At 46.0% G+C, this 23,039-nt stretch overlaps 1 protein-coding gene across 1 annotated transcript in view; it reads left to right on the forward strand.

Annotated features, from left to right (window-relative positions):
* Positions 1-23,039, forward strand: part of LOC117678911 (uncharacterized) — a 91,383-nt gene that overhangs the window by 54,183 nt on the left and 14,161 nt on the right. Inside the window, exons 2-10 of the mRNA XM_060684133.2 lie at positions 1-2,181; positions 4,582-4,666; positions 10,036-10,100; positions 11,153-11,403; positions 12,407-12,567; positions 15,779-15,931; positions 17,907-18,036; positions 21,230-21,304; positions 22,409-22,498. The exon at positions 1-2,181 is cut by the window's left edge and continues 1,555 nt beyond it. Coding sequence (XP_060540116.2) covers positions 1-2,181; positions 4,582-4,666; positions 10,036-10,100; positions 11,153-11,403; positions 12,407-12,567; positions 15,779-15,931; positions 17,907-18,036; positions 21,230-21,304; positions 22,409-22,498 — 3,191 coding nt within the window. The remainder of the gene's footprint in view (positions 2,182-4,581; positions 4,667-10,035; positions 10,101-11,152; positions 11,404-12,406; positions 12,568-15,778; positions 15,932-17,906; positions 18,037-21,229; positions 21,305-22,408; positions 22,499-23,039) is intronic.

A 23,039-nucleotide genomic window follows, 5' to 3' on the forward strand; every position in this document is an offset into this window, starting at 1 on the left:
TGTTCTGTTGTGATCAACATGGTGCACAACTCACCGTGGGTGTTGGAAAAGAGGATATTGGAAATGAGGACATTGGAAAAGAGGAAAATGTAAGGCATGTGGATGGCGAACAAGTAACACAATTGTTTACAGATGTAGCGTTAGGCATTGACTCCCAAGATCTTCATGGATCTCAAGCTATGGGCAGTTCTTCTGACACTGAAGAAAATCCTGTCCCATCGTTGAGGACTATAATCGCTGCTCTCCTGCAAGAAGATCCTATTAAGGGAGCCATGGATGAGACTGCCACTTGTGCAGGAGATGGATCAGTTTTACATTTCTCCAGTCAACTGGACACAGCGATAGTTGACGAAACTTCAGCACCGGACAGTGATGGAGAGGATCATCTTCCCGCTTTTGGTGAGGACTTCCTCGAAGACGCTCAGAGTTCTACTTCCAAAGCCCTCCCAAACTCCTCTCTGGAAGAAGGCCTGTCCAATATAGCCAAAGAGATGATAAAGTTAAGTCTTTCTTCCTGGGGTTCGGTGCAAGACACTAACGAAAACGATGTGAAGTCTCATCGACAACTGAAACCAACAATTAAGAATGCTGTGCTGTCCGGGAAGGAAGCAGCAACAGATATACATTGCACAGAACAAGATATCTTAACCAGTGAGTCACCATGTTTTTCAGTTCTTGGAAAAGAGAGAACAGAATGTGACTGTAATGCTGACAGCCTCCCAACTTGCAGGACTCTCTTTGCAATGAACACCGATGCAGCTCAGCTAACACAACCTTTGGCCCCAGCTCTAGAGGGGGACTCTGAGCAGACTTTGGCCCTCGATTCTGCTTCGCTTTTATCCTCCAAGCAGCCTCTCCAGTTTGTAATCTCCCCACCCACGGCAAATTTTAACACCCAGCCAACTCCCCCGGGCCTTAATCCTGACCGACTCCTAGAACAACTGTCCTCTTCCAGCCAGGTTAATCCATTAACCCCAAAATCTTCTGCCAACGAGACTGTTTTGGAGCATTCGTCTTTATCCCCTGAAACCAGATTATCTGAGCAGCTTTCCACCTCTGAAAGTGACTTGGATCAGTGTTGCCAAGTTCCACATCCCGTACACAACTCTAAGCAGTCTGTACCTGTGTCACACCATGCCAGTTTACCCGTTCAGTCTAGAAGTTCCATGTTTCCTTCACTTACTATCAATGCAGCTTCCCAGCGGACTAACTCTAAACAGATCACACAATCTGTAGCTGCTGGACCGGGCCACAACTTCCAGACACAACCTTCATACATTGCTGTTAGCAGGAGTTCTCACAGTTCCCGATCAGATTCCAATTCCAGGAAGCATTCCTTAGTCAGGGACAATCCCTTTACACAGCAGAGGACCGAGGCTTCAGAAAACAACCCCCTTGTCTCTCGTACAGGAAGTGATGAACTGACACATCCGAGTCCACAGGTTGGCCGTCACGCCTGTTGGAACTCATCCTCTATTTCCAAAAGAGGTGACCTTGTCTTGGTTTCAAGTTTGGACAATAGAATGGAAGAGTTCTCTGGTCTTCCCTTGGCCACGTGCCCCGAGTTGGATCTTTCTTTGTCGGACTTGCAAGGTGAATTTTTAGGAAACGGTGCCACGGGAGCAGATTCCTTCATCAATGTTCCTGAAACAATGTCCAAGTTTGAAGATACGCCTGATGGGAGGTCTTCTCACTATACTTTCCATCCCTCAGGAGATCGTGAGAAACCATGTGAAATCAAGTCCACCAATGTAAGGCAGGCTCCTCTTCTTTTAGCTTTCACTAACCCAATCCACTTTCTCCAGCTCGGACCTCCTTCGCCCCCAAGCTTTCCATACTCCGTGGTGCATCAGGATCTACAGTGGCCGGAGCAAGAAACCAGGACTTCAAATGACCCAGTTGTGTGTTTCTCTGAAGGCCCAGGAAGGGTCAGAAAAGTCCTTGAAAAATCAGCGGGGGAACCTGTTTGCCCAGAGATCCATAGAAAAGGCCTGGAAGGCAGACATCCGCGCCTGGAGAAGTCCTGCAGCTGTCCAGACAAAAACATTATCAAGTTGGGTACCAAAGAATCTGCTTTCGGCGCAAAGAAGCAGGAGGCAGGGGCCAAGCAGCGAGCGAAAAGCAAAGATTGGCATCGACACGGCTTAAGAAAGATTTCGATACCGACTGACGGTGCTGTAGGTGAGCATTTTGTCCAAAATTGCTGGAAAAACAATTGTGTGCCATAGAGGAACAAGGAGGCAAAACCTGGTTCCATAACTCTTCTATTCTACCCTGTTTCCCCGAAAATAAGACCCAACCGGAAAATAAGCCCTAGCATGATTTTTCAGGATGCTCGTAATATAAGCCCTACCCCCAAAATAAGCCCCAGTTAAGATTGTCAGCCAGATGAATGCATTTAGTACTGTATTTCCCCCAAAATAAGACCTAACCAGAAAATAAGCCCTAATACATCTTTTGGGGCAAAAATTAATATAATTTTTGGTCTTATTTTTGGGGAAACACAGTAGTAGAAGCTCTCAGTTTAGTAACACAGGTAGCCCTTGTCTTACAATACGGATAGCCCTTGACTTACGACAGTTCATTTAGTGACCATTCAAAGTTGCGACATCACTGAAAAAAAGTGACTCAGGGCCATTTTTTCACACTTAACGACCATCCAAGCATTTGGATGCTTGGCAACTGGTTCATATTTATGACGGTTGTGGGTGTCCGCATATCGTGCGAACAACTTTTGTGACCTTCAGACGAGCAAAGTCAGTGGGGAAGCCAGGTTCACTTAGCAACTGGTTTATTTATCAATTTGTGCATGCACAACTGCAATGATTCACTTAACAGCTGTGGCAAGAAAAGTCGCAAAATGGGGCAAAACTTACTTAACAAATGTCTCACGTAGCAGCAAAAAAATTTGGCTCAATTACGGCCGTAAGTCGAGGACTACCTGTAGTTCATCTAGTGACCGTTCGAAATTACAACGGCACTGAAAAGAGTGACTTATGACCATTTTTTCACATTTACGATCATTGGCATCCCCATGGTCACGTGGAGATCGTCTTTCGTGATCTTCTCACAAGCGAAGTCAACAGGGAAACCAGATTCCCTTAACAACCATGTTAGTAACTTAATAACTGCAGGGATTCACATAGCAACGGTGGGCAAGAACGGTTGCAAAATGGGACAACGCTCACTTAACCGATGTCTCACTTTGCAAGCAGGAATTTTGACCTCCGTTGTGGTCGTAAGTCGAGGACTATCTGTACATTGATCAGCAGTGTCTACCGGGTGGGGTCCAAAAAGCCAAGATGGCAGTAATCATTCTTTATATATATATATATATATATGTATGTATGTATGTATGTATGTATGTATGTATGTATTTGTTTTCTGAGGTTTTCGCGGGTGTTTGTATGTAGGTCTTTGGTTATTCGGGTTTTCTCCCGCGTAAAATTGGAGGTTTCTTGGCAACGTTTCAATGAAGTCTCATTCGTCATCTTCAGGCTGGTGAAGCCGAAGACACCAGCCTGAAGATGACGAATGAGACTTCGTTGAAACGTTGCCAAGAAACCTCCAATTTTACGCGGGAGAAAACCCGAATAACCAAAGACCTACATATGTATGTATGTATGTATGTATGTATGTATGTATGTATGTATATACATTTTTATTAAAATGTCTATGGAGATTCTCAGTCATCCTGGTCATAGTTGTCTCAAAGGTAGAATCCTGATCCAGAATGGCCAAAATGTTATTAGCATACAAATGTGAATTCTGATCCCCTTGTTCAACATGGCAGTCTTGAAAAGTCTGCAACTCAAAGGTGTCAAACTAAATTTCACTGAGGGCCGCATCAGGGCTATGATTCACCTTGGGGTGGGGGTGGGGCGGCTGGATATGGCTAACTGAGCGGGCAAGGCCAGTTTGATGTCACTCCCCAAACTGCTGGCATGTTTCCTCTTTGCACTGGATAGACTGGGCCAGAGTGATGTGGGCCCGATGTTTCCTCTTTGCATTGGGTAGACCAGGCTGAAGCGATGCGGCCGGCCCTTTACATTTTCGAGGATGGCTCCCAGAGGTGGGTTTCAGCAGGTTCTGACCAGTTCTGGAGAACCGGTAGCGGAAATTTTGAGTAGTTCTGAGAACCGGTAGTAAACATTCTGACCGCCCCCGCCCCCATCTATTCTCTGCCTCCCGAGTCCCAGCTGACCAGGAGGAAATGGGGATTTTGCAGTATCCTTCCCCCGGAGTAGGGTGGGAATGGAGATTTTACAGTATCCTTCCCCTGCCACGCCCACCAAGCCATGCCACGCCCACCAAACCACACCCACAGAGCCGGTAGTAAAAAAAATTTGAAACCCACCACTGATGGCCCTGTGGGCTGGATCCGACCACATCGCGGGCCGGATCTGGCCTTGAGTTTGACACCTCTGTGGTAACGGCTTCTCAGATCTCTCTGGATCTCAGGGCAGCTGTGCCTTTGGTCACCCTCACCATGTGGTCAAAAGTGACCTCATCGGAGAGGCCTTGACTGAATCACAGAGATTCAAGTCTTTAACTTGTGTCTCTCATTCTTCCTTTCTGCAGAAGTCTCCATAGCCTCTCTCCATGCGAAAGAGGAAGCCGCCGGACACAAAGACAGAGCCAATCACTTAGACTTTGTGAAATACGGGTGAGTCCCTTCTCGTCAGCGCTTTGCTATGAAAATCCTCTCTCCCACAGAGGTGGGACTGTGCCAAAAAGGAAAACAGGGCAGGGTGGAGAGCTTGGGTGCAGGGCATGTCTCTCCTAAGGAGAGAAGGTCCAAGCCACATGAATCATCAGGGAGATCAGAAAAGGGTGGGAAGGAAGCCGAGTCTCCATGAATTCAATGGTCCAGCTAGCAGGCCAAATTACAGTAGGGGCCAAAATTGTGGAAACCTTTTGGGAAAAGTGTTATTTTCTAAAACTGGCTAATAACGCCACTTTTTTGGGGGGGGGAGTAGTACCATAAAGTTATATATCAATGGAAAGATAATTTAATCAAGAATGTGATGCAATAACTTTTATGAGGGATTTACTATTAGAATAGCAGTTACAGTATAAAGAAAAAAAAGGGAAACACGTAGAAAAAACGAGATATACAAAAATTATCACCGTGTCAGCTAATACTTAGTTGGGTAATCTTTAGCATGAATGACGGCCTTACAACGTCTTCCCATGGAGTTGTTTTAGTTCTGCAGCTGTTAAAATGTGAAACCAAGATTGAATGATGGCTTCTATTAACTGGGTTTTATTGCTGGGTTGCTTCTGACTAACAAGTTTCTTTAGTCGGCTCCATAGATTTTCAATTGGATGAAGGTCTGGGCTATTCCCAGGCCATTCCAGCAGTGGAATAGGATTCTCTTGAATCTCCAAAAAAAAAAAAAAGAAGAAGAAGAAAAAGTGGTGTTATTAGCCATCAAACCTCAAAAATACACTTTTCCCAAAAGGTTTCCACAATTTTGGCCTCTACTGTAAGCCTGCAAACCGTTATTTTGACGCTTCTCCAATCAGCTCCCAATACAGGTATTCCTCAATTAATGAGTGGAATTGAGCCAAGAATTTCTGTTGCTAAGTTGAGACGCGTGTTCAGTCTTTGCCCCATTTTACGACTTTTCCCGCCACAGTTGTTAAGTGAATCGCTACCGTTGATAAGTTAGCAATCTGGTTTTTAAGTGAATCCGGCAAAGCTGGCTGAGGAATTCTGGGACTGGAAGCCCACAAGTCTTAAAGTTATCACGGTTGGAGACCCCTGCTTTAAAAGATAGTTTTGCAGATTTTTCCTCTGATGGTGCAGATGGGGGGAGACCAGTGGTGGGTTCCTCCCGGTTCGGTCCGGTTCAGCCGAGCCGGTAGCGGTGATGATATGACGTCACCAAACCGGTTCTCCCCCCCGCCCTCCCACCCCCCACCCCCTGTTATTCTTACCTTTTATTTGGTCCCACCCCAATCTATTGCTGCCTCCTGAGTCCCAGCTGATGACTAGAGGGAAAAAAACTGTTTAAATTCTTGCCGCGGGGCTCCAAAGGGTCGTCCTACAGCTGATCAGTGTTAAAAGCAAACAAATGAGTCGGGTCGTAAGTGCGAGGACTGGTCGTAAGTGTGAGGACCTTCCAGAAATGACTCTGACCAGCTAGCCACGCCCAGCTAGTCACATGACCTCCAAGCCACACCCACAAAATAAGCCACACCCACAGAACTGGTAGTAAAAAAATTTAGAACCCACGCCTGGGGGAGACTGCCTTTTTGCTCTGATGCCATTCATTTGCCAAAAGGAAAGAGGGAGGAGGGAGAGCGAACACTCCCTTCCCCCTCTTAAATAAGTAAAAAAAATAGGTGGATGTCCTTCGCAGTACAGATGGAGAAATCTTGCCATTCTCCAGAAAGTCAGCCTGCAGACAAAGGTTATGTTTAGTGGTTAAGGCAACTGGGCTAGAAAATGGGAAGCTGCGAGTTCTAGTCCTGACATAGGCATGAAAACCATTCTGGCTTGACTTTGGGCCGATCGCTAGGTGATTAGGAGTTCTAGTCCCGCCTTAGCCATGCAAGCCAGCTGGATGATCTTGGACCAATCACTCACTCTCTCTCAGAAGCAACCTGGAATTGAGGAGAAACTTCCTAACTGTGAGGACAATTAACCAGTGGAACAGTTTGCCTTCAGAAGCTGTGGGTGCTCCATCACTGGAGGCTTTTTAAGAAGAGGCTGGAGAGGAGAGGAGAGGAGAGGAGAGGAGAGGGTAGAGTGTACAGTGTAGAGTGTAGAAGAATTATTAAGAATTGTTAAGAATTAAGAATTATTAGAATTATTAAGAATTAAGAATTATTAGAATTATTAAGAATTAAGAATTATTAGAATTATTAAGAATTAAAAACTATTAAGCATTAGAATAGGAGGAAGAATTAGAATTAGACTAGAAGAATTTAGAATAGAATAGAATAGAATAGAATAGAATAGAATAGAATAGAATAGAATAGAGTGTAGAGTGTAGAGTGTAGAGTGTAGAATGTAGAATGTAGAAGAATAAGAATTGTTAAGAAGAATTAAGAATTGTTAAGAATTATTAAGAATTAGAATAGAATAAGAATAGAATAAGAATAGAATAGAATAGAATAGTGTAGCGTGTAGAATGTAGAAGAATTAAGAATTGTTAAGAATTGTTAAGAATTATGAAGAATTATTAAGAATTAGAATAGAATAAGAATTAGAATTAGAATAGAATAAAATAGCATAGTGTAGAGTGTAGAGTGTAGAATGTAGAAGAATTATTAAGAATTATTGAGAATTGTTAAGAATTGTTAAGAATTGTTAAGAATTAAGAAGAATTAAGAATTATTAAGAATTAGAATAGAATTAGAAATAGGGTAGGATAGGATAGGATAGGATAGGATAGGATAGAGTGGAGTGGAGTGGAGTGGAATGGAGTAGGGTAGGGTAGGGTAGAATAGAGTGGAGTGGAGTGGAATGGAGTAGGGTAGGGTAGGGTAGGGTAGGGTAGGGTAGGGTAGGGTAGGGTAGGGTAGAAGAGAAGAGAAGAGAAGAGAAGAGAAGAGAAGAGAAGAGAAGAGAAGAGAAGAGAAGAGAAGAGAAGAGTTGGAAGGGATCTTGGAGATCTTCTAATCCAACCCCCTGCTCAGGCAGGAAACCCTATACATTTCGAAACCCTATACCAGTCACTTATCTGAAATGATATAAGACAGGGGTGTCAAACTCACATTGTCACAGCGGCGTCACGTGACGTATCGGGACTTCCCCCTCCCCCTTCGCTAAACCGGGCACGGGCGTGCCCAGCACGTGACGCGGGCCGGGAGTTTTGACAGCCCTGGTATAGGATCTCCTGCTTGAGTAGGGGGCTGGACTAGAAGACCTCCAAGGTCCCTTCCAGCTCTACTCTGATTCTGATTCTGGATATGTTTCCCACCTTGAGCTTTTTGTAAAAAATAAGAAAGGCAGGATAGAAAGAAACGGATAAAAGGCTCTGAGGCGAAGCTGAGAAGTTAGATGACTACATGCAGAAAGGAGGAGAGCTGAATTTCTGAATCACGTGACTCAGCAAAGCTCATCCTTCTTAGGTCTTTAGGATAAGGCCTGCCGGTGGAAGATTCCAGAAGGCCTTTCTTAGTCAGTGAGGAAGTCTGACCATCTATGGCAGAGTAACAAAAGTTCAGAGAGTTAACAAGGAAGCCACGAGGCTCTGAAAAGCAGCTTTTTGGCAGGAAGCAGTGAGTACGTTATTATAAACAAACAGGGTCAATTCTGGTTAAAAGAAAGTCTTGAGCCAAGTTGTAGAAGACAAGACAGTATACAGGAGGTAGTCCTTGACTTACAACGGTTTGTTTAGTGACCGTTGCAACGGCATTGGGAAAAAGTGATCGCTTTTCACAATTACCCCATAATCATGCGATCAAAATTCAGAGGCTTGGCAATTGGCTCATATTTGCTGTGTCCCAAGATCTAATAATCTTGATGCTGTGGGTCAGGGGCTAAGACGCTGAGCTTGTCGATCGAAAGGTCGGCAGTTCAGCGGTTCGAGTCCCTAGTGCCGCGTAATGGGGTGAGCTCCCGTTCCTTCTCCCAGCTTCTGCCAACCTAGCAGTTCGAAACCACGTAAAAAATGCAAGTAGAAAAAATAAGGACCACCTTTGGTGAGAAGGTAACAGCGTTCCGGGCGCCTTTGGCATTGAGTCATGCCGGCCACATGACCATGGAGACGTCTTCGGACAGCGCTGGCTCTTTGGCTTTGAAATGGAGATGAGCACCGCCCCCTAGAGTCGGGAATGACTAGCACATGTGTGCGAGGGGAACCGACCAGCAAAGTCAATGGGGAAATTTGATTCACTTAACAACCAGGTTATTAACTTGTCAATTGCAACGATTCACTTAAACAGCCGTGGCACGAAAGCTGGCCAAATGGGGCATAATTCACTTAACAAATGTCTCGCTTAACAACAGAAATGTTGGGCTCCATCGTGGTCGTTCGTCGAGGACCGCCTGTACTACCTTGATATCGGAGTAGAGTTAAAGTAAAGTCTTCTAAACTTTGATCCGGTCACCCACAAGGTAGCAGCCAAGCAACCTCTAGCAACTTTTAAGATGTGTGGACTTCAACTCCCAGAATTCCCCAGCCAGCATGCTGGGAATTGAAGTCCACACATCTTAAAATTTGCTTAGGTTGAGAAAAAAAATACTGCTCTAACCTTTTGCTGCCGTCTAATGATCGTCCGAATTTTGCAGCCCAGATCTGACAGGATTGGAGGTTGATGGAATTACTGGGATCTGTGGATCTGCTTGAAAGAAAATGGGGGGGGGGAAGAAGAGAGGGGACAAATTTAGGATAGCTTCCCATTAGAGAGACAGCTGTTTTCTGCCTTTAAAAAAATCTGCTTTATGGGGAGAGAAGTACAGGAAAGGCAGTGGGGGAAACATCAGCAAAAAAACAACGTCATCTGGTGTGCCTCCAGCTGTTGTCACGTGTCAATTATGAACAAGATTTCATAATAAAGTCCACAGATGGAGACACTTGGAGGATGCCAAGGAGATGATTTTGCATGACTTAATCCTGAATTGCAGACAGTCCTTCTTTTTGCAAGCGAAATAAATTCGTCAGCCCGCCTGTAAAAAAAAAGCAATTCCAATTGCTCATTTTTCTAAACTTAACTGCATTGTCATTTTAGACCGAGATTGAGGGTATTTGAGTGCACGCTGCTCTCCATTCATTGTTGTGCATATCTTTATAGGTTGTCTCATGATATGATATGTGTTTACGTCTGCTCTCACCAACGTGTGCATTTTCCTGCACGTGTTTTCAGCTTGCAAGCTGTCCTATGGCATCTTGGGGGAAAAAAATGCAGTATTTTTTTCCCCTCTGTCTATCTGCATTAGGAAAGCAACTAGAATCAATTCATATAACAATCTGAAGAGGTGATTTTTACCCAATGTTTAGGGGTAATTAATAAAAACCAACTCCTTTGGAGTAGACTTCTTAATTTTCCTTTTTAAATTTTTTTTCCCTTCCTTGAAAGAGAGAAGAAAACACCAGAAACTCTAGAAAATTTCAAACGGCGACGCTCCAAGCTGATAAATTCATGTAAGTATTGCTTCTCTTGGTAAGTTTGTAGCTTCCCCAACTCCTCCCTTAAAAGGGGTTAAACCAGGGGTGAAATCCGGTTCGGACTGAATCTCCTGATCTGGTAGCGATGGCGGTGGGTGGTTCAGGGAACTGGTAGCAAAAATCTCTGAGCCCCCCCACCCAACCCATGCCCAGCTGAGCTGAGCTGCGCGATCATCAGAGGCTTCTTTTTTTACTTTTAAAAGCATTTTTTTCTACAACCTCTTCGGCCAAAAAAATGCTTTTAAAAGTTAAAAAAAGGCTCTGATGATCGCATGGCTCAGCTGGGATCGTCAGAGGCTTTTAAAAGCATTTTTTTCACAACCTCTTCGGCTGAAGAGGTTGTAGAATTTTTTTTTTAAAGTAAAATAAAAAGTTGGCCACGCCCACCCAGTCACATTACCCCCCCAAGCCACGCCTACAGAACCGGTAGTAACAAATTTTACATTTCACCACTGGGTTAAACATGTTCCTTTACTTGGGCTCGATAACAGGTCGTCCTTGACGTACGACAGTTGGTTTAGTGACCGTTCAAAGTTACTACAGCACTGAAAAAACATGTGACTTATGACCCTTTTTCACACCTCCAACCATTGCAGCATCCCCATGATCATGTAATCAAAATTTTATGGCTAAGTGAGACATTCGTCAAGTGAGTTTTCCAACATTTCTTGCCATAAGTGAATCTCTGCAAGTTGTTAAATTAGCAACTTGGTCGTTAAGTGAATCTGGTCTTCCCCCTTGACTTTGCTTTTCAGGAGGTCAGAAAAGGGGGATCCCATGACCCCCCCCAGACACTGCACTGCAACCGTCATAAATATGAGTCAGTTGCCAAGCATCTGAATTTTGATCACAGTGGACTGTTGACTTACGACAACAGACGTAAGTGTGAAAAAAAATGGTCAGAGGTCCGTTTTATTCCAGTGCCTGTTGTCACTTCGAACGGTCACTAAATAAACTGTTGTAAGTCGAGGACTGCCTGTAATTGCAACAGCCTTACGAGCTCCTATGCAATCCATTGTTTCCTACAGCCAAATTGCTCTATCAGGAATACAGCGACGATGCCCTGAATAAAGCCATCCAGAGCCAAAAACAGGCTTCGTTGGCCGAAGAGGTGGAACCGATATCTCCCAAGCTGCGGAGAAAGGTGCTGAGCTCCCAGGACTCTTACCTGCAACGCCTGTCCGTCTCTTCGGGCTCTTCGCTGTGGCAAGACATCCCCATGGTTCGAGGGAGCACCATGCTACTTAGCATGACCCGTGAGGAGCAGAAGCTGCAAGAGGTAAAGGACAAAGGACCATCGTCAGATCTAGAGGGCTTATACGGGCGGGTGGGATGCGGCAGGGGTGAAATGCTTCCGGTTCGGCCTGGTTCGGAGAACCGGTAGCGATGGCAGCTCGAGGGTCCACCCGCCCGCCCAGTCGTCATTATTTCCTGGTTTTAACTTCCTGGTTTTACTTCCAGGTTACTTCCTGGTTTTAACCAGGAAGTAACCTGATTTTTACCCTCTGCGCGTGTGCACTTCCGAATCAGTAGGAAAGGTAAGTAGATTTCACCCCTGGGATGCGGCAATGAATAGCAGTAGTGCTTAGACTTACATACTGCTTCACAGTGCTTTTCAGCCCTCTTTGGGTCCTCATTTTACCGACCTTGGAAGGATGAAAGACTGAGTCAACCTTGAGCCAGTCGGAATCAAACTCCTGGCAGTGGGCAGAGTTAGCTTACAATACTGCATTCTAACCACTGCGCCACCAGGAAGGAGAATGAGAATGAGAAAGGGAAGTAGGAAGGGAAGGGAAGGGAAGGGAAGGGAAGGGAAAGAAGGAAGGAAGGAAGGAAGGAAGGAAGGAAGGAAGGAAGGAAGGAAGGAAGGAATAGTAATAGCACTTAGATTTATATACCACTTCCTAGTGCTTGGAGTGATTTACACAATCAGGCTATTGCCCCCCAACAATCTGGGTCCTCATTTTACCAATCTTGGAAGGCTGAGTCAACCTTGAGCCGGTCTGCATCAAACTCCTGGCAGTGGGCAGAGTTAGTCTGCAGTACCGCATTCTAAGCATTGCACCACCACGGCTTAGAATAGCAATAGCACTTAGACTTATATACCTGATCTGATTTGAATGAACCAGAGGGCTGCCCCATATCTCTTTTGGAGGTCAGAAATGAAATGTTGGTTTCTTCTTTGTCAGGAGGCAGCAAATTTGGACAGTTTTCCGATGTTTCGTTTGGAAGGAAACCTAATTGTGCATCCTGCGGATGCTCGTTTTCTCTTCTTCAAACAGGCCAAGTTTGAACTAATTGCATCCGAAGCCTCTTACCTGCGGAGCTTGAACATAGCAGTGGATCACTTTCAACGTTCCCAGGAACTTCAGGCGGTTTTAACCACGCAGGACAAACAGTGGCTTTTTTCCCGTCTTCAGGATGTCTGTGACGTTAGTGCCAAGTGAGTTTTGTTTCTCCCATTCTCAAAAGCCAACCAGTGATACACTGAATAGAGAGGTCAGGAACAGTGGTGGGACTCCACCGGTTCAGACCGGTTCGGGCGAACTGTTCTCTCTCTTCAGCCGTGAGCGAACCGGTTCTCTCTTTCTTTCAAGTGGGTCTGCCTGCTCCCCACCATGTTATACTTACCTATATTTCTGCTTCCGAAGCCCAGCTGATTGTGGGCGGCAGAGTGAATTGCCGCTCCTCAGCTGTTTTCCTTGCTCTCAGTTCAATTTTCTGCAAATTGCACATACGCGCACAGCGAATCGATTGTTAAACCGGTAGGATCCTACCCCTGGTCAGGAAGTTTACCAAAGAGAGATCCAATCTAGAATTAAGGAGAAATTTCCTCTTAATGGGGGACAATCCATAGAATGGCTCATCTCTGGAAACTGTGGGTGCTCCATCACTGGAGGTTTTAAAGAAGAGATTGGACAGCCAATTGCCTAAAATGGCATAGAGTCTCCTGCTTGAGCAAGGGATTGGATTAGAAGACCTCCAAGGACCCTTCCAACCCCAGTATTCTATATTCTAAGTCAGGGGCAGGAGAGGGATTCTGCCGGTTCGGACCGGTTCAGGCATACTGGTAGTTCCGACGATCAGCTGAGAGCGAACCAGTTCACTCCGACGATCAACTGGGCCCGCCCACCTGCCCTTGCGCTATACCTATCTTTATTTCTTTTGTTTGAAGCCCAGCTGATCGGCGCGGTGGCACGGATTGCTGCACTTCAACTGTTTTATTCACACGCAGCAAACTGGTTGTTACACTTAGCCTTAGATTTAGCCTTAGGTTTAGCCTTAGCCTTAGCCGTATCCGTATCCGTAGCCTTAGACGTAGACGTAGACGTAGACGTAGACTTAGACTTAGACGATGTCAGGGCATTGATTAATCCCATGTTTGGCTCTGGGACAAATCACCCTGGTTTAATTAGAGGATGGATCGTGGCTCCTCCTTGTTGCAATATTCTGAAAAGAAACGCGAAGAAAAGTTTGTAATAAAACTCATTTATTTGTTATAAAGAAAATAAAACACCTCACTAACTAAGAAAAGTAATTGCTACATTTTGAAAGTAATTCTTGCCGGCTATTTCTCAGCCGGACCTTTCTGGAAAGAGAACAAAGGAAAGAGTGTGCGAAGGAATGTGAAAGAATGCAGACATGCGTAGTAAAATACTGATAACAATTCTTGGCAAGGTACGGAAAGTCTGATAGTCCAGAAATGATGAGCTCAGCTGGTAAATAAAATAACGCAGTGACAGACTTAGACTTAGACTTAGACTTAGACTTAGACTAGAATTCTTTATTGGCCAAGTGTGATGGGACACACAAGGAATTTGTCTTTGGTACATAAGCTCTCATTTTACACACAAGCAGCAAGGTGATAGGACATAGATCATAAATCACAATCATTACCCATAAGATACAAACGACGAGTGATAAGTCATAAAATACCGTACCAATAGGAGAAGATTGTAGGAAAGATGAGAAGACGAGAAGGATAATAGCAACACAGGCTACCACATGGGTAAATATCTTTAGGCCTAAAACTGTGCTGTGGGAATTACCGTGTTTCCCCGAAAATAAGACCCTGTTTTATATTTTTTTGAACCCCAAAATAAGTGCTTGGCCTTATTTTCGGGGAGGTCTTATTATTTTGGGGCACGTGGAGGAAACCAGAGGAAATGGCGGGGACTGGCTATGTATGTGATTAAATATTTTTGGGGAGGGCTTATTTTCAGGGGAGGCTTATTTTAGTGCATGCGCTCAAAAGCCCGATTGGGCTTATTATCAGGGGATGTCTTATTTTAGGGGAAACAGGGTAGGTGTTCAGCAGAGTGATGTCACGAGACCACCGTTGTGTCCCTCGTACTTAGGGGAGCCAGTATCCTCATTCCCTGTCTGTTTCCTGCTTTCTGCTGAATCACAGCAGAATTAGTATGTGAGTTTCAGTCCACAATTTACTTCTGGGTGTAGTTTTAGAGCAGTGATAGCGAATCTTTTCAGCACCAAGTGCTGAAAGAGGAGCGTGTGTGCACTTCGCGTGCGTGCTCATCTGTGCTGCAACCTGGAAAAGGAGCTGCCCAGGGCGCATGCACGCACCCAAAAATAAACTTCTGGTTTCTGGCACATGTATGCGCACCAGCCAGCTACTCTTCCAGGTTTCTGGCACGCATGTGCATGCGACAATTAGCTGGCCGGCGCATGCTCACGCAGGGAAATGGAAGTACCGCTCTTCCAGTTCCCGGCACTGCCGCATGCAAAAAGGCCAGCTGATTGTCGTGCGCGCATGCACGCCAGAAACCTGGAATAGGAACGGGCAATGCCATACGTGCCAGGCTACATGGCTCCGTGTGCCACTTCGGGCACGCGTGCCATAGGTTCGCCATCACGGTTTTAGAGCCTGCTTTGTCTCTTAGCATGTTTAACTCCTACCATGGTTAGTAGTGAACCTCTCTTATTCAGAATGATTGGTTTTTCTCAAAATGTCACTTCGCTCACACCCAACCTACCTGATCTGTCCCCGTCCACACACATACACAAACACAGCCAGCCGAGGGTTAAGGAAGCACTTGGCACGCACCCAGGTCTTTATCTCCAACTTGGCAGCGATAGACACACCGTCTGCCAAGTGCTTTTATTGCCACAGAAACAGAAAGATAATATACTCAGCGTACAAGAGTCCAACAAAAACAATATTCCTCTCGTCAGCTTCAGACGTGTTCTAGTGACTATCCAGGGTTTGTTTTTGTTCATCACAGGGATCACTGGCCACCACCCTCTATTATATAGTCTCTGGGGTGTGGTCCAGTGACTCAGTTCTAATCCCTAACACGCCTCCTTAACTGCTGCCATCGTTTATCGCGCCTTCGGAGGCGTGCGTCCAGGAATGATGTCTCTCCTTCACTCTCATCCGAGACACCTGCCTCCCGGCTAATCTCTCCCTCGGCCGGCACCTGAGACAGTGCCAGAGGGGAGGGGCCTGGAGAGGGAGGCCTGGCTGACTTCTCTTCCTCATGATCGGAGCTTTCTTCCTCCAATGGGATAGGCTCAGAGGGCGGGGCCACAACACTACCCAAGTAAGCTTGAAAGAAGGATCACAGCTCCACAAAACAAACGAAATAATGATGTTCTACCTCTCTTCTTCCATGATAACCTGACGATGCCTGCAGTTTCCTCTTTGAACTGGAAGAGAAGCTTGAGGAGAACATGTTCACCTTCAACGTCTGTGACGTGGCGCTCAGAAACGCACCCGAATTTCGCAGGGTTTACTTGCCGTATGTGACCAACCAGACCTACCAGGACCAGACCTTTCAGAGACTCATGTAAGGACCTGAAGATGCCTTCCAGATTGTCCTTTTTGCTAGTGCCCTGCAAAAGCCTTTTAGGCAAATGTGAAGTCGATTTTCCTCCTCTGAAACTACAGCTTTGTAACTGATGCGTGTTTCATGTGTTAAGGCAGGGGTGTCAAACTCAAGGCCTGGGGGCCAGATCTCAAGGCCCCGGGGGGGGGGGGCTTAGATCTGGCCCGCGAGGCTGCCCTGAAAACAGCAAAGGACTGGCCCGCAGTGCCTCTGCCAGTGAAAATGGAGTTCGGGAAGGCCACGGACAGCCCTCCCAAGCTCCGTTTTCGCTGGCAGAGGGTTGCAGGAGGCCGTCTCAGCTGAAAACGGAGCTTGGGAGCCCATTTTCGCTGACAGAGTCTCAGGCCACCACAGGCGCCTCCGACATGAGTGACATCAAGCTGGCCATGCCCACCCTGCCCATGCCCACCCTTGCCCCCCAAGGTCAAATGCAATCCTGATGTGTCCCTCAATGAAATCGAGTTTGACACCCCTGTGTTAAGGCATAACAGAAAATTCCTAATGTCCTCGCTTCTCACCATGCTTTGAAGCATGGTGTATCCAAGCTGGTTTAAACGTTGCTTGTCAGAACAAATCATTAGGCTAGAATCACAAATCAGTGAAAAGCCAAAAGTCAGTTTTTTGTATCTCGGTAATTGGGGAGACGTAGAAGATTTGTTCCTGGAATCATTTCACCAACTTGTTTCAATTTCACTTTTCGTTGTATGCAAGTTCCAATCTGGGTGCATCACTGGGATCAGAGGTTTAGTTTTCCAAGCTTTTGGGCTCGTACTGGAGCCCATCCTCAGGGAACTTCTCTCTACCCGAAAATGTGCTTTGGGATATTCTGTGCATCGTATTTATACAGCATTGCTATTGGTTGATTGGTGTGTTGATGGTCAGCGATTGGCTGTTGTTTCCTTGTGCTGCCCAGCTCTCAGTTCCTAAGTACCTGATAAGCTGGTAGTAAATCAGCATTCCTGTTGACTGACAAGGGGCCCATTTCCCAGGCTTCAATCATTTCCCTGGCTGTTTTTGTACCTGCTCGACCAACAATCTTAGTAGCTGCGAAATTGAATGCATGTCCTTATTCATTGCAATGTGAGGCTACCAATGAGTTTGGGTCTCTTTGTCTGACCGCCAGCTTGTGTTTTTGCAGTCCGGTGGTTAGCTTCCTCCCCGTCTGTCCTACATAGTCACTGCGGCAATCCATGCAAGGGATCTGGTAGATTACATTAGAAGCCTCTCCTATCTCCAAGCGATCTTTGCAATGCATGATTTCATTGCATGATTTCGTTTTATAGTATAGATTAGTTCTGACTTAAGTGGGAAATTCATAAATGTGTTATGTGTCATAAGTTTGCACTTACTTGAAACTTCCCACTCTGGATATATATGCAATTGTCCCTTAACACCTGCCTGGTGCTTTTTTTTGCCGTAAATCAGTGGTGGTATTCAGCCAGTTCTATCAGTTTGGGCGAACTGGTAGCGGCGGCTGCAGGAAGCTCTGCCCACCCACCCGGACGTCATCACGTCCCATTAACGCAAGATTTTGGCCCTCTGTGCATTGCGGAAGACCCTGTGCATGCGCGGAGGGGGCGTGTGTGCTCACATTTGCGATCCGATAGCGAAGGTAAGTGAATACCAACCCCTGCCGTAAATGGATCACTCAAGGGAGCAGGAACTACTGTGTCCAGAAGCAGATGTGTTGTGTCTTGTTGAGCGTTGGATGTCATGTTTTTCTTTTAGATCAGTGGTGGGTGGCTAGCGGTTTGCCCCAGATCGGGCGAACCTGTAGCAGTGGTAGCGGGAAGCTCCACCCACCTGCCCGGACATCTCTGCGCATGCATGAGTGAACTGGTAGCGACAGGATTTGAATCCCACAACTGCTTTAGATCCCAGTCTCCCACTCCTACTTCACAAAGCGTCATGTCTGTCTTTTTCTTTTCCTGCCTAGGAATGGGGTTCCTGCTTTCCAGCAGGTCTTAGAGAAACTGGAAAGTGACCCAGTGTGTCAGCGCCTCTCCCTCAAATCCTTCCTCATTCTCCCATTCCAGCGTATCACCCGACTGAAGCTCCTTCTCCAGGTAGGAAGAAAGACTCGCCTGGCCGCAGTTCAGCCAGGGGCCTGAATGTAGCATCCGATACGGGTAGCATATCTGTCCAGTTTCTTGAGCCTTGAGGCTGCTGCGATGCTGGGTGTGGTGAGGCTGGGCAAGGTGGGGCGCAGAAAGATCAGTCGTGCCAGGGTGGGGCCCTCCTCATTGAGGCTGATGTGAGGCAGATTGGGAGATGCCGGGTGTGGGATAGCGTGGTGAGGCTGGGGCTCTCCTCATCGAGGCCGCTGTGGGGTGGGGAGACGCTGGGCATGGCATGGCGAGGCTGGGGTCCTCATTGAGGCTGCTGCGAGGTGGGGCGGGGAGATGTCGGGTGTCGTAGGGCGAGGCAAACCTCATCGAGGCTGCTTTGGGGTGTGGAGACGCTGGGCATGGTATGGCGAGGCTGGGGCCCTCCTCATCGAGGCTGCTGTGAGGCAGGGGAGGGAGACGCCGGGCATGGCACAGCATGGCAAGGCTCGGGCCCTCCTCATCGAGGCCGCTGTGGGGTGGGGAGACTCAGGGCATGGCATGGCGAGGCTGGGGCCCTTCTCATTGAGGCTGCTGTGAGGCGGGGCAGGAAGATGCCGGGTGTCATAGGGCGAGGCAAAGCTGGGGCCCTCCTCATCGAGGCTGCTGCGAGGCAGATCAGGGAGATGCCGAGCATGGCATAGCATGGCGAGGCTCGGGCCCTCCTCATCGAGGCCGTTGTGGGGTGGGGAGACGCTGGGCATGGCATGGCGAGGCTGGGGCCCTCCTCATCGAGGCTGCTGCGAGGTGGGACGGGGAGATGCCGGGTGTCGTAGGGCGAGGCAAAGCTGGGGCCCTCCTCATCGAGGCTGCTGCGAGGCAGGGCGGGGAGACGCCAGGCATGGCATGGCGTGGCATTGCGAGGCTGGGTGGCATGAAGCAAGGCCGAGTGAGGCCAAGGAACTGCTTCGTGGGTGTGGGTAGGGCTGAGGCGGTGGTGGCCGGCCCCTGAGCATTTCCAGGGTGGTCCCACGGGCCAGATCTGACCACATCATGGGCCAGATCTGGCCAACAGGCCTTGAGTTTGACATGTCTGCATTAAGGTCATCCTCCTTATTGGCCTCATCACCTCCACCTATACTTCCAAAGCCCTTTGTAAAATCCAAAGCCCTACACATATGCAGTATTCTTCTACTTAAACCTCATTTACTATTGGTATACAGGTAATCCTCAACTTACAACGGTAATGGGCCCATGGTCGTAAAGTGAGCCAATACGTGACGGTCCTGATTTTATGACCTTTTTTTGTGGTGGTTGCTTATACAGTAGTCATTGTTCAGAAATGGGGCATTTTTTGCTGAAGCCAAGAAATAAATGATAAAAACATCGTAAATTGTGGACACTTGATAGTGGGATGCTGGAATGGGCCGTAAATGTGAGCCCGTTGCCAAGCAACCAAAATGTAAGTCACATGGCTGGGGGAGTGGCTATTGGAACTTCGTAACTGGGTTGTAAGTATTTTAGAGGGGGCATTGTAACTTCAAAAGCTAAGCAGATGGTCGTAAATCGAGGAATTCCTGTACAAGTAGTCCTCGACTTACAACAGTTCGCTTAGTGACCATTCCAAGTTACAACAGCATTGAAAAAAGCGACTTATGGCCATTTTTCACACTGATGACCTGCAGCATCTCCATGGTCACGTGATTTTCATTCTTGACCACTTGACCACTGACTCACATTTACGACAGTTGCAGTCGTAAAAGGGCCGCAACCCCTTTTGCGGCCTTCTGACCAGCAAAATCAATGGGGGAAACCCTGATTCACTTAACAACCAGGTTACTCATTTAACAACTGCAGTGATCCGTTTGACAAATGAGGCAAGAAAAGCCGTGAAATGTGGCGAAACCCGCTTAGCGAGTTTCTCACTTAGCAACGTCAATTTGGGGCTCAATTGTGGTCGTAAGTCAAGAACTACCTGTACATGGATTGAATAGGGTTGTTTGGCCTCAGCTCTTCTTTTTTTTTGCGACTGGTTTTGGCGGGCTGACAGAAACAAACTCATTGATTCCTTCTATAAAAGCCCCGGCGTAGTTCGTTTTCTCTCTTACTCCGATTCCCTTTCGGTCCCCTTGGAGAAAAACGGAAGAGATGTTTACCGGGTTCTCTAGCAAAGATCTCTAGATAGAAATGGTGGTGTTGCCCCATTTCCTGTTCTCAAGATGCTGGCAAGAAGTTGTGGCAGCCGTGAGTTCAAAACTGATGACTAGTTCCAAAAAAAAAAAGAAAAAGAAAAACCCTCAAAAATGGGATTAGTAAATTTAGATGCTTTTCAAAGAGAACCAGTCTGGCCTAGTGGTTGAGGCACCAGGCTAGAAAGTGGGAAAACGTGAGTTCTAGTCCCATTTTAGACATGAAAGCCAGCTGGGTGGGCCAGTCACCAGGAGACTGGGAGTTCTAGTCCCGCCTTAGGCATGAAAGCCAGCAGGGTGACTTTGGGCCAGTCACAAGGAGATTGTGAGTTCTAGTCTCGCCTTAGGGATGAAAGCCAGCTGGGTGACGTTGGGTCAGTCACAAGGAGATCGTGAGTTCTAGTCCCGCCTTAGGCATGAAAGCCAGCTGGGTGACTTTGGGCCAGTCACAAGGAGATCGTGAGTTCTAGTCCTGCCTTAGGCATGAAAGCCAGCTGGGTGACTTTGGGCCAGTCACAAGGAGATCGTGAATTCTAGTCCTGCCTTAGGCATGAAAGCCAGCTGGGTGATCTTGGTCCTCTCTCTCAGCCCAACTCACTTTACAGGGTTGTTGTTTTGGGGAAAGTAAGAGGAGGAAGGTACAGTATGCTGGATATGTTTGCCACCTTGGTTTATTTTATTTTTATTTATTTATTTATTTATTTTATTTGATTTATATGCCGCCCTTCTCCGGAGACTCAGGGCGGCTTACAATGCGTTAAGCAATAGACTTCATCCTTTTGTATATTTTATACGAAGTCAGCTTATTGCCCCCACAATCCGGGTCCTCATTTTACCTACCTTAGAAAGGATGGAAGGCTGAGTCAACCTTGAGCCTGGTGAGATTTGAACTTTCAGTAACTGCAGGCAGCAGATGTAAGTGGATGTTAATTAGCCTGCTGAGCCACCAGAGCTCCCTTATTTGTAGAAATAATAAAGACAGGAAATCAATCAATCAACCAATCAATCCATCTTTCCTTCTGCAGAACATCCTGAAAAGAATTCCACCTGGGGCCGATGAAGAAGTCCAGGCCACCCAGGCATACGACGCTCTTGAGAAGGTAAACGCCTCTCAGAATCTGTTTTTCAGACGTCCATCGTCTCTCCTCTCCTCTCCTCGCACAAAAAAAAAAAATCTCCTTTTGGTTTAGAAGCTGAAATATCCAAGGTTGTTAAGGAGTTTTACTTCCAGTTTTGGAACACAGAAGCATGATAATAGCCTGAGCAACCTCACTGTAGAGTAGGAATGGACAGGAAAGCATTTAGTTTACTCCTGAATGCAAATATACTTAATTATCATTTGAATAAACCAACCAGAAGTGGATTTCATATACTGTACCAACTGGTTTGCCCAGCACCGGAAATATGTGCGTGTGCCATCCACTTATGCGTGTGGCGTTACAAAATACGTCAATTTGCTCGTGTGCACCGTCTAAACATGCATGCAACATCAAACAACGGCTATTTGCTCGCATGCAGCATCAAAAACACAGCGATATAGGATGGGGTTGCGCCCTGGCGGGTGCGCAGGTTCACCCCAAGTCGTCACTACCGATTCGCCCAAACCGGCTGAATACCGCCTCTGAAACCAACACAGAACTTGGATATTTTTAAAGTTGGATAGCTCTGCAAATTTTTCGATCGTTATTTTTTTTTAAAAGAAGGAAATATAGTAGGGGAAATTTCTCTCTTGTTTTATCTGCTTAGTGTAATCCTTAAAAAGTTATTGCCGAACAGAAAAAAAAAAAGAAAAAAGAAATTAGATATTGCTAATGGTATCTTTCTGCTTTGAAAGGCCAAACGATTGTGGGACTCAAAATCCAAGAGACTTGAACAGTTTCCCGATTATTCAAATTCACCCTTCGAAAACCAAAATTAAAATCAGCTGACATATATAATAACATTTCTAAGTAGCACCTGGAACTGCTATTCTGTGATGTGCATAATCCATGCTCACACGAACCTCCTAAAAATAATAATAATAATAATAATAATAATAATAATAATAATAATAATAATAATAATAATACAGAATTATTCTCTATATGCTAAAGGAAAATGTAACCTCTTTTGAATCCAGTTCTTCCATAGTAAAAATTGATCATTTTTCAAATAATTTTTCTCCCTTCACTTTTTCTATTCTGATGACACTTTCCTCTCTGCAGCTCATCAAAGATTGCAATGCAAATGTCCAACGTATGAAGAGCACCGAAGAATTGATTCACTTAAGTCAAAATATGGAGTTCGAATGCAAGGTAAAAAATATATATATCCTGCAAAGAATCTCTTTTGGATTCACATGTCTTATATATATATATATATAATCTCCTCTGTACCTCCACCCAAAGGTTTTCAGAACTCAGAAACCCCTGCCCAAGATTCTCAGAACTAACATTCTTTTGTTTCAACTCATGGTGCAAACAGAATTTAGAATAGAATAGGGTAGGGTAGGGTAGGGTAGGGTAGGGTAGGGTAGAGTAGAATAGAATAGAATAGAATAGAATAGAATAGAACAGAACAGAACAGAACAGAACAGAACAGAACAGAACAGAACAGAACAGAACAGAACAGAACAGAATAGAATAGAATAAACTTTATTGTCATTTTAAATGTATAGTAATCGGCATACAATAAAATGAAATTTTGTTGCATACAGCTCTCAAAGGGTCATCAATTCTCAGGACTACAGTGATAGATAGGGGCTAGATCACTACCTCCAAATATATAAGTAGTCCTCGCCTTAACAACAGTTCATTTAGTGACCTTTTGAAATTACAACAGCACTGAAAAAAGTGA

Source organism: Pantherophis guttatus, chromosome 7 (assembly GCF_059756535.1).
Source record: "Pantherophis guttatus breed Tessera chromosome 7, ASM5975653v1, whole genome shotgun sequence".
Lineage (NCBI taxonomy): Eukaryota > Metazoa > Chordata > Lepidosauria > Squamata > Colubridae > Pantherophis > Pantherophis guttatus.